General features: G+C 30.0%; 1 protein-coding gene across 1 annotated transcript; it reads right to left on the reverse strand.

Annotated features, from left to right (window-relative positions):
* Nucleotides 1-1,320: 1,320 nt before the first annotated feature.
* Nucleotides 1,321-14,328, reverse strand: mRpL11 (mitochondrial ribosomal protein L11). The gene is made up of 4 exons (XM_067284550.1): nt 14,128-14,328; nt 10,764-10,859; nt 7,016-7,109; nt 1,321-1,699 (listed from the first exon to the last, which is right to left on the reverse strand). The coding sequence occupies exons 1-4, from the start codon at nt 14,260-14,262 to the stop codon at nt 1,434-1,436; spliced, it is 591 nt and encodes a 196-aa protein (XP_067140651.1). The 5' UTR covers nt 14,263-14,328; the 3' UTR covers nt 1,321-1,433.
* Between the last annotated feature and the right edge of the window lie 610 nt (nt 14,329-14,938).

Consider the following 14,938-nt stretch of genomic DNA (forward strand, 5'->3'; position numbering starts at 1 on the left):
ACAGATTACGGTCTCGTCTATTTCGGCCGTCTTATTCGGACCTCCGATTTTAAACGATAGGATGTTATGCAAAGCACGTCGGTTCGACCACTCGACAGCGGCCTTGTTCGAAATTCCGGCGGCATTAGCCGACGTAGTCGTAGGGCATTCCAATGCTACATGATGCCATATACACGAAAATATGCTACTCCGTGGAATTTTACCGAATTTCCCTTTAAAAGTACCTTCGAATGACGAACCGTAGTTCCAGCATTTTCGACATCTCATCGAACAGGAATTTCTATGGTTACGATAAACTACTTTGGTACTAAGGTCTCGAACATTTCGAGTATACATCGACAACATGCTGTACTCTTAGTTTGACCGCAAATTTGAACCCTTTATCGATTCTGGGATCCAAACCCAATTCGGAATACTCACATTCGAGAAGACAGAAAAAACGGTGGGTGGTACAGTACATACGATCCAAAAATCTTCAGAGTTAACGTCGAAGAAATTACTCATTTCGAAAATAATTAATATAATACGAATGGAAATATCAAAACAAAATATTTATTAAAAAACAGCACTTAGATAAATATCGTTTTCGAGTAAAATTTATGAACTCTAGATCAAACAATCGTACACTTTAAACGCAAATCGTACACCTTTAACACACCCCTCGTCAAATCAGTCGTATTAATTTGCATATCGTACGGCTTAGTATTAAATCGCGCCCTCTACCACAAGCGCCACTCGGTAACCTGAGACGAGATTACCGGAAGCGCCGCCATCTCGATACCTAGAGTAACATTAACCAATGTTTTCTATGCCGCCCCTTTACGGTGCCGCCTCTCTGCATCATAGCACCTCACGGCTCTGATTTTACCTACTTTACTACTTGAAAACTAAAAATTGTAGATAACGTCGCGATAATTCGGAGTTCTCTGAGTACAAATTTCTCCAGCAAAATCCAGCAAAAACAGTGTTTTGGATCTGCTAATTATCTTTATTGTCTCGGCTATGTTGTATATAACAGAGGAAAAGTATGGCGATCGGTCAAAAAATGACCCCCCTAGATTTTTAATTTTTGAATTCAGGACACCTTGAATGTCGAAAAATTCAAAAATATTCAGGGTTTTTTTTTTATGTGTATGGATATTAGTGTGGGGGCACACGATTTTGTTCATCCACTTTGAAGCTTAATAATTTCTGAGCTTTTTGTCAAAATTTTCAGAAGTTTTGCATTAAAACGTGAAATTTGACAACTAGCAATGCTTTATCTATTAATGACTGAAAAAAGGACTTAAATGTAATTAAGAAACCAGTTTTACTCCGAAAAAAATTTTAAATATACATTTATTTAAATTCTATACAACGTTATTTTAAAGTTTGCATTTTAATATCAAATTTACTGCATTTATATTAATTGCAATAGTAATTATAGAAGTTAATTACGCGGTTCTAAGTAATTTTGCTTGCCTCTTTTCTTCTAATTCGCGTAACTGTTCCGCCACAATTTCTTGTTTTTCTTTTAAGAATTCGCCATATTCTTTGGGGTCTAAATGATGAACTACTTGAATTCCAATCGTATGTGCGCTTTTAATAACGTCCTTGCAAATCTTTTCCAATGGCACACAATCGTAGATGGAATCTTTGCTTTTAATTTTTGCTATTTCGTACACGTGCTTCACAGTTACTTTGCCTACGGTCTCCTTAGCTACAGAAAAAGCAAAAGATTTAATGCAAATAATACACTTTTAAAAATTTCTGACTCCTTTGGAGATGCTTCTGAGTGCATAAATATGAGAAACCAATATAAAATAACTATATTCAATTCTTAAAAATTTTTTATATCATAAGTTAATAGTCAACATATGATCTTATATATGCCTACTGTGCTACTATTATGCTAAAAATGTGCTTTACTCTTTCATTTATTCCAATATGAAGTCCATAAACTAAAGATAATAATTTTAAGAGGATATTGTTATTCTATTTATGTATTAATATATAGTTAGAGTGCAAATAATAGAAGACAATATTCTCAAAAACAATAAAGAAATTTATTAATAAATTTTATGTTATTTGTCTAATTCTTTAATATGCCAACCAAAAAGATTTCTAGGCATTGGAATAAATGAACAGAAAACAAATGAGTTAATAATTGATCATTTTTTTTGTGCATTGTGAAGTGATAAATATATTTTAAGAAATGCTTTTAGAAACTATATTGTAATTTTATGTATATAATTAAATAACAACATGCGATACCAACATACTTTTTTAATACTGTATCATATGTTTAAGTTACACTGTCCTTAGTCACAGATTCACTAATTTGCTCAGTAGTATGAAATGTTCGAGAAAAAAAAGATTTTTTTGTATAAGAAAATAAAATAGTGTAGTCGAAAGAGAACGCCGACACTAATAAGACAGTAGGCAATCTTTTAGTGCCCGAGGGTCACTTCGGATGCTAGGTTTCATTCTCTTTTGAGGGGAGTAAGATTCCATTATATAAATCATTGTAACATAGTTATCAAAAAGAACTCTTTAACTTTATTTTGGGAACAGATACAGAATCAGCTCCCATCAAAAACAAAATATTTCCTCTATCTGGAACATTTTTTGTGTGTATGCAATAAAATTTATATTTTAAATGTTATTAACAAAATCACTCATTATATGAATATGAAGTAGTAATAAAATACGTATATGTATTTAAATCGATGATTATAATTTACTAGTGTTCCTTCCTTAATTACCTTCAACAGTCAAATCTTATGTTGCAATTAACAATTCTTTGTGTAAACAATAACAGTTTAATATATATTTTTAAATAAATTCAGAATTAAGTGTATTAACCAGTTGTTCTAATGAAAGTGACCTATACACTCAAACCTCTTTTTGTGCGGTCTATTTTTGTGCGATTTTTTATTTGTGTGATTTGTTTTGTGTGATTTTTTGTGTGCGGTATATGAATTTCAATCAAATTGGTATACTGCACAAAAATAATTGCACAAAACACATTGCACGTATAAAAAATCGTACAAAAAAAGACCGCACAAAAACAGGTTTGAGTGTATATGTTCTTTGATAGAGTAAATAATAATACCATATTTAAGTTATATAACTATGTGAAGAATTATTTTAAAAATTGTAACTAATTTTTAAGGTTTGAGACATAATAGATTGAATTATATGTAAATTAATACTTAAAAATACAATCTACTAGGGTTAGTAACCCAATAATAAATATTAAAAGGTGTAAAACAGATTGCTCTATTGTAATTTAAGAACAAGGGTTAAAGACTTGTATAATTCTATAAACTACTTGTATACAATAAGTTGTAATAGCATTGCTTAAACTTACTTAAGTGGACTAACATGATATTTTATCAAACCTCGCCCCATGTAACAGGCGAAAGCCTTCTATGTTAATAAAGTTTGATTGATATATTTTTAAATAATTTAAAGAATAATCAATCTAAGACAAATGAAAATTGTTCTAATTTTTTAAAATAATGAAAATTAAAATAACTCCATATTAAATTGACTAAACCCAAATTAAGATGTGTTTGAAAGATTATAAAAGACAAATGATTGTACATTAGGTATGGATAAAATTTGACTCTAAGCACTTGAATTTGGGTTTAGTCTGATTCAAAGCAAATTAATAATAAATATCTTCAAAATTAAGCTGATGGTACTTAAAATCATCCACTTGAACATGGGGTTCTGTGAGTTATCAAGGACCTAGACGATGGGAAATCACATAGCAATGCATGGTTCGGAAACGTTTTCCTGGTGTGGTCGTCACTACCATGCCAGGAAAGAGTTTCTGGGAGGGAATTTCAAAAAATCCCTTCTTAGTGTACATTCTCTTGACATACCCTATTAAAACACAATCAAAAATGCAAAAAACCACATCTAAAATAGTATAATAGAAGCCCAGTTCTTCACGGTAAGCCTTAATCCTGTCCCTCTCCCCCACGGGGGAGATTTCGACATCTATATTATATAAAAACACACACGTATTTGAATGCAAAATTGTGCCAAAATTTCAAAGCAATCGATGAAGAACTTTTGGAGATTAGCTATTAGGAACAAACGAACATGTACATTTTTATTTATATAGACGTTTTGCTTAAAATTGCTACTCTTTTAAGGAAAGGAAAAACCCAAGAGGATTAAGTGTAACTAGAGAAGTGTCTAGAAATATGAGTGAGTTTGATTTGAATATTTTGTCATGGAACTGTCAAGTAATTTTAACTTCAAATCTTATGGATATATCTTATTTCCTGAAATTTTTGTTATCCTTTCATATTATTGCTATTTTGGAAACATAGATAACACATTCAATGAAAACACTTTGTTTCATTAAGTTTACAAATAACTATCATAGAAAGCTTAGCACACAAGCCAGTTGGCCCAGGAAGATCTTTTAGTGGACTGTTACTAATTATTTGTCAAACATTCAGTAAGCTTGAATTACTAAATACAGGTATACCTCGACTTGCGTCATTTCGAGTTACGTCGTTTCTCAAAAAAGTATATGGAAAAATAAAAATCAAGTTTAAGTCATTTTATTTTACTTTACATCCGTCCGCCACAAATATTGAAGTCGTAATATCACTAGAAAAGCATTAAAAGCACATAAAATCATATTAAAATATGTACATTTACAATAAATGTTAATATAATCATCATAAATCCTAGAGAACAAAACATGAAAACATCTGTGTTTCTGTGTTGTTGTCTTATTTAGCGGTCTTTAAGTGCTCATTATTGGCATTTTCCACTGTAGTTTCGACTTACGTTGTAACTACGGTATCGAATTACTTGTGTAAGGCGACGTAAGTCGTATTTACTTGTGTAGTTACACAAGTAAATTCGACTTACGTTGCCTCTCCTGGAACCAATTACCGATGTAAGGCGAGGTATACCTGTATATCTGATAATTTTATTATAATCAAATTAAATTATGACAAGGGTCTTATTACACGACCTCACAGTTTGACATTAATTTTTACATATTTATCCATTTCTAATTACAATATCCTGACGGCAGATCTTGAAGGATATATTTTTGATTATGCGAATGATGATGATTTTTTAATATTAGGAGACATTAATGCTAGAATTGCAAAATGAACTAATTCATTTTATTTCAGTTCTAATATAAACTTTTATAATTCTCATTCCTCTAGTGATCCAATTCCTAGTAACAGAGGGAAAAAATATTTAAGTTTGATAAAATCTTTTGACTTACTAATTTTAAATGGTTGTTTTATAACAGATTTCCCTACTAAATTTACATTTGCTTCTATTCTAGATACTTCAGTTATAGATTTAATTGCTTCCAATTCTAACATAGTTGATAACTTGAATAAATTGCAAGTTTTAAGTAAATTTAATTCTGATTATCTACCAATCTCTCTGGTATCCAATTGAGAGGTCAAGCCAAAAACCCAACAATTTCATCAGAATAAGATACTATGATAATTTACTAATATTTGGAGTACAATGCAATTAACAAACCAATGTTACTTCAATGCCAATTATTTCATAATCTACTTGCTTAAAAATGAAAACTTTCTTTCAAAAATAAGCAGGTGGTGCTGAAAATTAATCAATCATATATGATAATTGGCTATGAATGAGACTGAAGCATATTCCTTAAAATAAATTTCTAAGAATTGATTAGTACTGTAATAGAACATTTTCAGTTTAAATAAAAGTTTCAGACTGAAAACACAGATACAATAAGCTAATGGTTTCTAATGGAATTGGATGTATTGCCATTAATATGGCAATACATCCAATACATATATTCCTGATTTACTATTATTAATAAAGTTATTGTTCCTTTAAACTTTCATTTTTTAATGTTATTGTTACTTTTTAAATTTAAATTGAATAAATTATTTTTCCTATGAAATGATTAATTCTCCAATAATTGGAATAATTGATAAATAATTTTTACTTGGCAATTAATTGGTGGAGGAGCCATTTAGTATGATTAACAATTAGTACATCTACAATACAAGTCAACAAAAATTTAAAAATTTTTGTTGATTTGTATTGAAGATGTACTAATTAAATTTATACATTTAATCCTGTTCACAACATAATTGTTGTGAACAGAATTAGTAATTTTTCATCATACAACATAATTGCTGTATGGTTTGGATATGTTACAGTATACCATGTTTTATCAGTTCTAATGGTTCTAATGCACACCTTTTTTTTTTTTAGACTTTTCTGGTCTCAAAAATTGGAATGTGCATTGGGCACAAAGCCAATTTAATGCAGCCTTGTTGCATTATTTGCTCTTCACTCTGTTTGGCAATTTGCATATATTATGACATCAGTATAACATGGTACATGTCCCTCTCACTACTTTGGTTTTGGAATTGTTTGGTGATCTTTTGAACTATAACAAGCCAAATGAACAATGTCCAGCAGACAAATCTACAAAATTGTGTTTAAGCAGAGTTATCTATCATGCTGAAGAATATGCATATAGATATTTCAGTGTGATACTATTTATCTGGTAAATTTCATACTTCTGCATACTAACATGAAATTTCACTGTAAAAACATTGATTGTACAGTAATTTTTACTGATTTTATATTGGTTTGCAGATCCTATGTATCTAATAATGGAGTCATAAATAAATACATTAGAAAATCATGCACTGTGAACATAAATACATTAGAAAATCATGCACTGTAAACATCATAAAGCACTGTGCACTGTGAACATCATAAAGCACTGTAAACATAAACTGAAAACACTTTTCAAAAGATGCTTTATTACTGTTTAAATGCATTAACTTTTTGCAGCTGCATCTTCAATATTGGGTGCATATTACATTTGCAAGCTAACTTTTGCCAGTTTTTGGTGTCTCAAAAATTGAATGCACATTACATTCAATGCCACATTAGAATCAAGAAAGCATGGTATTTACATATCTTAAGAACAATTTACTTGCTATTCTTAAAAAATATTATTATTATTATTAATACTTACTAGGTTGCATAGCACCTCTTTCTATTCCAGCTGCTTGCTTTAAAAAGTAGCTTATGGGTGGATTAATATATTCTAAATTGTAACTTCTATCAGGCTGTACATATAAAAATTATATCATTATGTAAATATATTTAAAAAATATATTAAAAAATTTTTTATTACTAGATAATTTTCTTTCTAATTACATTTTCAAAATGATCATTTTTGAGAATAAAAATAAATTTATACTAAATCTAAATTTTCAAAGCAATGGTGTAACTAGACATATCAAAGGTGATTCAAGTGACACAGTTTACATGTGAACATCTTCATAAAATATTGTCTGTGTGTACACAAACAAAATTTTATGAAGATGATGATAATCACAATTTTATACATTATCAATATTTGCAATAATTGAAAAAAAAACAATTAAAAATATAATGTTTATTGAAAAATTTGAAATTATACCATAATTATAAGGAGAAAATATGCATTTTTAGGCAAAAGATGGATGGAAGGACAGAATAAAGCAATACAAAACTTGGGCAATCTGCCAAGCAGGCGTGCCTCCCTCCTAGGAAGACATTATATTGCAAACTGGCCCCTATTTAGGTTTAGATACATGAAGGAAACCTGGAAAACTTCACATGACCAGCCCATTGGTCAGGCACATGACTACCAGTGTTTGGTGGTTTTATGCACTTGGTCACTGGTTTATTGAAATTCATCAAAAGCATTTAAGTTAGCAAGGAAATGGCAAGTTTTTCTAGCTTTTAAAGAAAATACAACAAGAACAGTTAAAATGCATTTTGATGAACTTTCTGAAGATTAAAACATTAATGGCCTGTAATTATTTCAAGTGAATATTATGCATCATTAGGTATAATTATAAATTAATTTCACAATTGTTTCAAAGGATTAAAAAAAATAGTTAATAACACTTATTCCTATATCCTAAACAAAAGAAAAAATATTCATTTCTAGTACTGTATGGTCTAGATCAGGGATGTCCAACCCACGGCCCACTGCACCCTAAATTTATTAGGTACATTTTCATTTATTTAATAATGTCGTAAAAATTCTTCTGGTTTCACTGGATACATTTTGATGTCTTATTGATGTTATTGGTGGCATAATTTGTAACTTTCCAATCAAAAAGTAGGTGGCATGGTCTGTCATTTTGACTGTTTCAGTTCAAATATTTTTATAATGAAGTGATGTTAGTGATAAAAAATGGGTGCCTTTCATCAGGCAGATGAACAAGACACAGTCCTCCTTTTCAAAAGAGTGTCAGCCATTTTTAGTGGCTTGAGATTAGGTCTAATGCCTAAATGGAAGGGGCTTTTTATTCTTTTTCTTTCTAATTTGATGAAATTATCAATTTATCTAGAAAACTGTTATGCATATGGAGTAGTACATACTGTTGTGAACAATTCTTTTCATGCATGAAAAACATAAAACTGCTGAAAGAAATATGTCGAGTGATTCCCATTTAACTAACATTCTTAGAATTAAGGCTAGTACCATAAAAGCAGATATTGACAATATTATAAAAGAAGGGAATGCCAAAAATTGCATTGAATTTATTTTTATTTTGTGTGAGTATAATTTCTTTTTTTTTTTTTTACTGTCAATAATACAGTATTTTTGTAATTATATATACTTGTTATTAAAATTTGATATTCATATTTTTAACTTTTTAAATACATTTAAATAAAGTACCTTGTGGCCTGCTGAATATACCAAAATTTCTAATTTGGCCCATTAGGAAAAAAGATTGGACAACCCTGGTCTAGATGCTATCATATGTTCATTTTGATTTTTTTCAGATTATTATTATTATTATTATTTTTAACTACATTGCATCTGTCAAATGAAGTCAGCAAGTTTTCATAGTATATAAGAAAATCTAAAGATTAACTTAAAATTTAATAAAATTTAAAAATAAATACGACTTAACAAAGACAAACTTTGTATTCTGTCTTTCCTTTTTGTCGTTTAGTGAAGTGCTAAAGGACTACGGATGGTGTAAATGGCAAAAAGGAAAGACAGAATACAAAGTTTATCTTTGTTAAGTCGTATTTATTTTTAAATTTTATTAAATGTAAATAACGCCGACCATGTAAATTGTATTAATTTTTACATTAACTTAAAATTTTTGAAATTGTTGCCTTGTGATATTTAAAGCAACGAAATCATTTTTTGATAACTTTTAGTTTTTTTTCCATTTGAATTTTGTGCCAAGAAATTTTCTAATATTAGTATTTTATATAATTATTACTATTATTTATCAGTAATAATAATTGAAAGTTGTCTCAATTGTGCATTATCAATCAATCAGTCAACTTTTATTGTATAAAGAATTTGTTTCCCATTACTTGAGGGGTAATACAATATTTATGTAATAATTATTAGTTATAACAATAAAATTTTAGTTCAATTACTAATGAATATATTAAAATATATATACATGTAAATTCTATATTTAATAACATATAATGTTGGCAAACAAATCAGTTCTAACATGAAATTAAAACTACTATTCAAAATTATAAGGATCACTTGATAAACTGATATACTTTTGAGAAGCTGCAACACTTTAGTAATAAGCAACTCCACACTTAACTTACTCTTTTCAGCAGAAATTTTTAATAAGACAAACATTTTTGGCTTCTAAGGAGCCTGAGTCAGGTTTTATAACTATTCTAAAATCAAATGTTCAACAGTGAACATATATACTGTTGAACAATTTAAGAATTTTTGCTGGAAGGAATACAGGTGTGCAAGTTGCTCAATTGATAAATTGAAGTCTCATTGCACAGTATTGTTTCATCTGATGTTTTGATTAACAAACAAAAAGCTACAAATAAAAAATGACAATGCTTATATGTATTTGGTATTAAAATATAATTAATTTAATTTAGATTTCAAAAATGTTCATGCTTTTTAAAACAGCTTAATTTGGAAGAATTTTTACAAGATTAAATCAATTTTTTATTATAATCAACAGATATCATACAAATATTTTAAAAGTCAGTAGTTCTTGTCACTATGTATAAATATAAACTGCACATTTAGAACAGAAAATGAGTAAGATCAGTTGTTTGTTTTCCTTATTCTTCTATTAAACTCATAAATGTAAAATAGAACTGGACAGAGTATTTTAAAAGCTAAGAGTACTAATGTGTTTTATGATGATTACATTTGAAGTTTTGTTAACTTAGAACTGTTCTCAGTAAGTACAAATATTTGTTCTCATTATTTTCTACACAACACAAGTCCATTAATTTGGCACCGAATAATCCAGAATGTCCAGTAATCCAGCACACTCTGAATAATAGTTGATAATCCAGAATTATCCAATATGAATTTAGCATATCAATATTCCAAAAATCAAAATTCATTTGGACATGCAATGCACTAGAGACTCTGGGCTCATTAAAGTTTTTGCTGTTTTTTAATCAATCAAAACATAGTGTAAGCATGCACTATGTTATCTTCAGCCTGATAAAAGGACATGTGTAAACAAATTGGAAGCATACAGTAGTATACACTGTTACAAAGTGTACAGCAATATTTGCAATTTTTAGATCATATATAGTTCGTTGAATTTTGCAAGAGTAGAAACATCAAGTAATCCAGTGGTAAATTAATAAACTTCTACCATATATCCATATATAAATATGTATATATGTTTTCGTCAATACTAAGTAAACTTCTCAAAAACCGAATGAATTAAAACTAGCTATAATCATAATAAACTTACATTTACAGAAATTTTACAAGGAAGTGGAATTCCTTCTTTAATGTGTTGAGTTTTTTCATTAAATTCCTTACAAAACTGTGCAATATTAAGACCTCGCTGAAAAATAAAATCAAAATAAGTCGTGAAAATCATATACATTCTGAGAACAGAATAAGAAAGTAATATTTATATATTTTTATAATTAACTGATATCTAACTCAAAAATTACAGATTATTCAATAATTTTTAAAATATTGACATATTTATGTTAAATATGTAAAATCTATTATGGAAAAATATTGTACTTGATAATTTAATTTCAATTATATTCCTTATCAAATTAATCATATTTTCTATTGGTAGAAATTTTATTGTATTGAAAAAGTAAACATTTGAAATTTTAAAATAACAGAAAGCATATTTATCTGGTCCATATAACTTGTTTTTACTAACATTTTATCATAAAGATTTGAACTAGTTCAAAACACATAAATTTTTGCAAATCTCTGCCAGAAGAGTTTTAAGTCTTAAGAAGTTTTCACGAACGATATTTTCTATTTTTTGAAAACAAACCTGTTAAAAATAAAATACGGTAGAAACTCAATTTGGCATATTTTCACATTTAAAATAATTCATTGGTTCCTTTAAGTCTTCATACACCATAATGTTAACATTGTTACATTTAGTGTCTTGTTTAGCATATTTTTGGGATATCATGCATCAAAAACTCAATCCTTAGATGAATTTTCACATTAAACAACATTAAAAAAAAAAAAAAAATTCTATATTTCATGTTCGGATGGTTGGGAGAGGTATAAAGTTCAGTGAATTATCTAGATGGTTTCATCCTATGATAGTCAGATGACACTATATTCTGTAGTTTCCTTGACAACCATTGTCATCACAAGTAGAATAAAGCAATATCAAGTCAATGTTCAGTAAGTCCACTATAGATTTTGTTGTCCAGATAGAGTATTTCCATGCAGCTACAAAACCAGAGATTGTGGCACAAAAGGAAGTAATTAATGCATAATAGCTGTGATGATGTTGACAAAAATGTGTTTCTTTACATTTCTAATTTAAAAACTGCAGTGATGAAGACATACCCATGATCAACATTCAACATAAAAAAGTAAGCTTCCAAGTTATGGACAACCAAATTGATGGAACTGAGTAAAACAGGGTTATTTCCATAATAGATCAGCCACTATCCTACATTGCTGGACAACAGACAACACTGCCTAAAAAAATTTGATTTATATTACTTTCAGCTTTTGCATCTACCTTATGTGAGAATTTATTTTCACAACAAATGCAAAAACAGTTCTGAATCCTTACTGAAACCATTTAAGAAATGTGCATTCAGAAGCTTGTATGACACTTCAATTACAAAATACACACCTGATATAGATAACTTAAGAAAAGAAAATTTAGAAGAAAAGTGATTAGTATCCTATAAAGCAAGGGTTACAAACTGGTGACCCATTAAGGCTTCTCATCTGGTCTGCAGCCTTAATGATTTATTTTCTAAAAAGCAATGTTTCTAACATCTTGCGAGAATTAAAACAAAAAATTCAAACTTCTAACTGTTTACATAGGTCATGAAGACCTTTGTTAGAGACTGTTTTTTAGTTTACAGTATGTTTTGGTTTACCAAATAACGAATAAGGCGCGTCTGATATACATCTATTTGACTGGTCCTTTGCTGTGTTTGAGTTTGAGATCCCTGCTGTAAAGTGATTTTTGTAATTAATCTTTTCATTTTTATTTTATATTCAATTCATATTCTTTAAAAAGATAAAAGTAGTGACTTTGAAATAAATAAACATTTTATACCTGAAATGCTACCTTAATAGTTAAATAATAATAGTAAAATAATAATTAAAAGCAAAGCATATGAATTAATTGCAGTCTTAAGTCTTCATCTGTTTAAATATTGGAACTGGAACACTTAAAACACTGAAGTACTCGGATTACAGATTTAAGTTATTTAATTTATGCTACTTCTGATCCATACAATTATAAATTATTAGATATAATTTTTTCTTTTGTTGTTGTTATTATTTATAAAATGTCTTCATTCTTATCAGGTTGTAAAGGTGAAATTTAGACATACTGAAAAAACTTTATTGACAATTTACTCAACAACAATTACAATTCAGTTTTGCACATAATCACCATCAAAATCAATCACATCTTGCCACCTTTGCTGCACACTTCCAATCCTGTAAGCATAGAACAACTGGAGTTCTTCTTTGCAGAAAGTCAAGCATAAGGTATCATCATTAAACTATGTTGGCAATATCATTCTGCAGGATGTGAAATATATGGTAGTCAGATGGCATCAAGTCTAGGCTGTAAGGTGGATAAGGCAGAACTTCTCAGTCCAGACTGGCAAGCTATGCTAAGGTTATTTTGCTCTATGTGCTGGCATGTTGTCATGGTGAAATTGGACTTTGTCAAATTTTAGATGAACTGGTTCACACAATCCAGCTGTTCACAGTAGAGTTCTTTCATGACGGCGATGTTGGTTAGGAGCAGTTCCATCACAATGACATCAAAAAAACGCATATCATTGCCTTCTTTTGCACTATTGGCCTTTTGTGATTTACAACAGCTGGTTGACCTTTGTTCACCCACAAACACTTTAACAAATGCTTTGCAGAAGAGACCACGAGCCTTTGTTGCATTGTGGTCACTTTTGAAGCGATAGAGCAACAACACACAAATGTGCTCTTTCGAAAGTTTCATATTGTCAACAGCAGCACCGCTAGCTGTTTGAGCGCCCGTGTGCAATACCGATTATGCCAGCCTGATTTAACTACGACTACTTACGCTGAGCTTGCCAACAACACCAATCTGCCGCCCGTGTGCAGTGCACACCTTGCACGCCCGCTTATGGCGGGCCTGATTGTCAATCAAACGTTGCCAATGCATCTATTTACAACGAAATATGTGACAAAACGCCCTTTGGTTACTCTACTTATATACCCACATCGAACATTCCAGAACACTTTTTCCAGTTGTTTCTAGAAAAGCCTTGAAATGTATAGATTTCACTTTTACAACCTGATACATAATTATGTTTTTAATATAATTACTAACTGTTTTATTAATGTATTCTAAATTCATGTAGTGTGCAATTATTTTAATCTAAAGGTTGGCACAATGAGCCATTAGACTATTTTTCTTTCACAACAATCATAAGAAGTTTCCAAATCCCTGGTTTAGACAACAGCTGAATTGGACTATAAAACTTAATCTCATCGACTAATCAATCATATTATTCGGTTTCATTAATGATCTTCACTTTAAAACAATATTTTCAAGTAAATTGTTTTAAATGAACGATTGGTAATTAAAAATAATCATTTATAATTTCTACCTGTCCTAAACTCGGTCCTAGCGGAGGATTAGGTGAAGCCATTCCTGCAGGAATATATGTTTTCATTGGCGTTGTATGGATCACTTTTTGAACTAATTTTTTGGCAGATTTTAACCCTTTCACACTTTTCGACATTTCGTTTACTTTAGTCTGATACGCGAAACGACCACATGTGACTCTGTCGTCCCTGCCAGAAATGACAAAAAGTCGCCGAAAGATGGCGCTGAAGTAGCCCAAAGTCGCCAAAAACTGGAGATTACGTGGCCCAAAGTAGCCCAATTGCAAATTCACGTACAATTTTTAGTTTCTAGACAGCGATTTAGGATACAAAATTTTCTCGCGTGCCAACCGAGATTGTTCGAAGCATATTGTTGTTTGGTCTAGAGTAGTGTTTCCCAATTTTATGGATTAGCGACACACTTTGAATTTAATAAAATTCCTATGGCACACCGGAATTTTTACGGTTGATTCAAAAAAAATTTTGATAATACGGAGGTTGAACTTACCAAAACAAATATTCTATAAAAATAAGAAAATTATTTGAATCAATGCGTAAAGACCTAGAACTAGTCTTAAAACTGATAAGCCACAACGTTTATAGTAACTCCAGAGAGTTGGTACGCCAGCATACGCATAGATACACGCAACCTGTGGTATTTTGCGGCATCGGCATACCCTGCTGAAGCCGCAAATTTTGCAACAATCGGCATTTTAGTGAATGCTTTCTTCTCCTTTCGGTCGGCCGACTGTAGAAAAAAGATAAATGAAATTTAAAAAAAAGCTTATTCAAAATTTTTTAAAAAATGTTTAA

This window comes from Centruroides vittatus, unplaced genomic scaffold (genome assembly GCF_030686945.1).
Source record: "Centruroides vittatus isolate TY-2023 unplaced genomic scaffold, ASM3068694v2 scaffold_1323, whole genome shotgun sequence".
Taxonomy (NCBI): domain Eukaryota; kingdom Metazoa; phylum Arthropoda; class Arachnida; order Scorpiones; family Buthidae; genus Centruroides; species Centruroides vittatus.

Coding starts and splice junctions, on each gene's coding strand:
- mRpL11 (XM_067284550.1), bottom strand. CDS start 14,262: ATGTCGAAAAGTGTGAAAGGGTTAAAATCTGCCAAAAAATTAGTTCAA. Junction 10,860..14,127: donor TAGGACCGAGTTTAGGACAG/GTAGAAATTATA, acceptor TTTATTTTTCAG/CGAGGTCTTAATATTGCACA. Junction 7,110..10,763: donor CTTGTAAAATTTCTGTAAAT/GTAAGTTTATTA, acceptor TTATATGTACAG/CCTGATAGAAGTTACAATTT.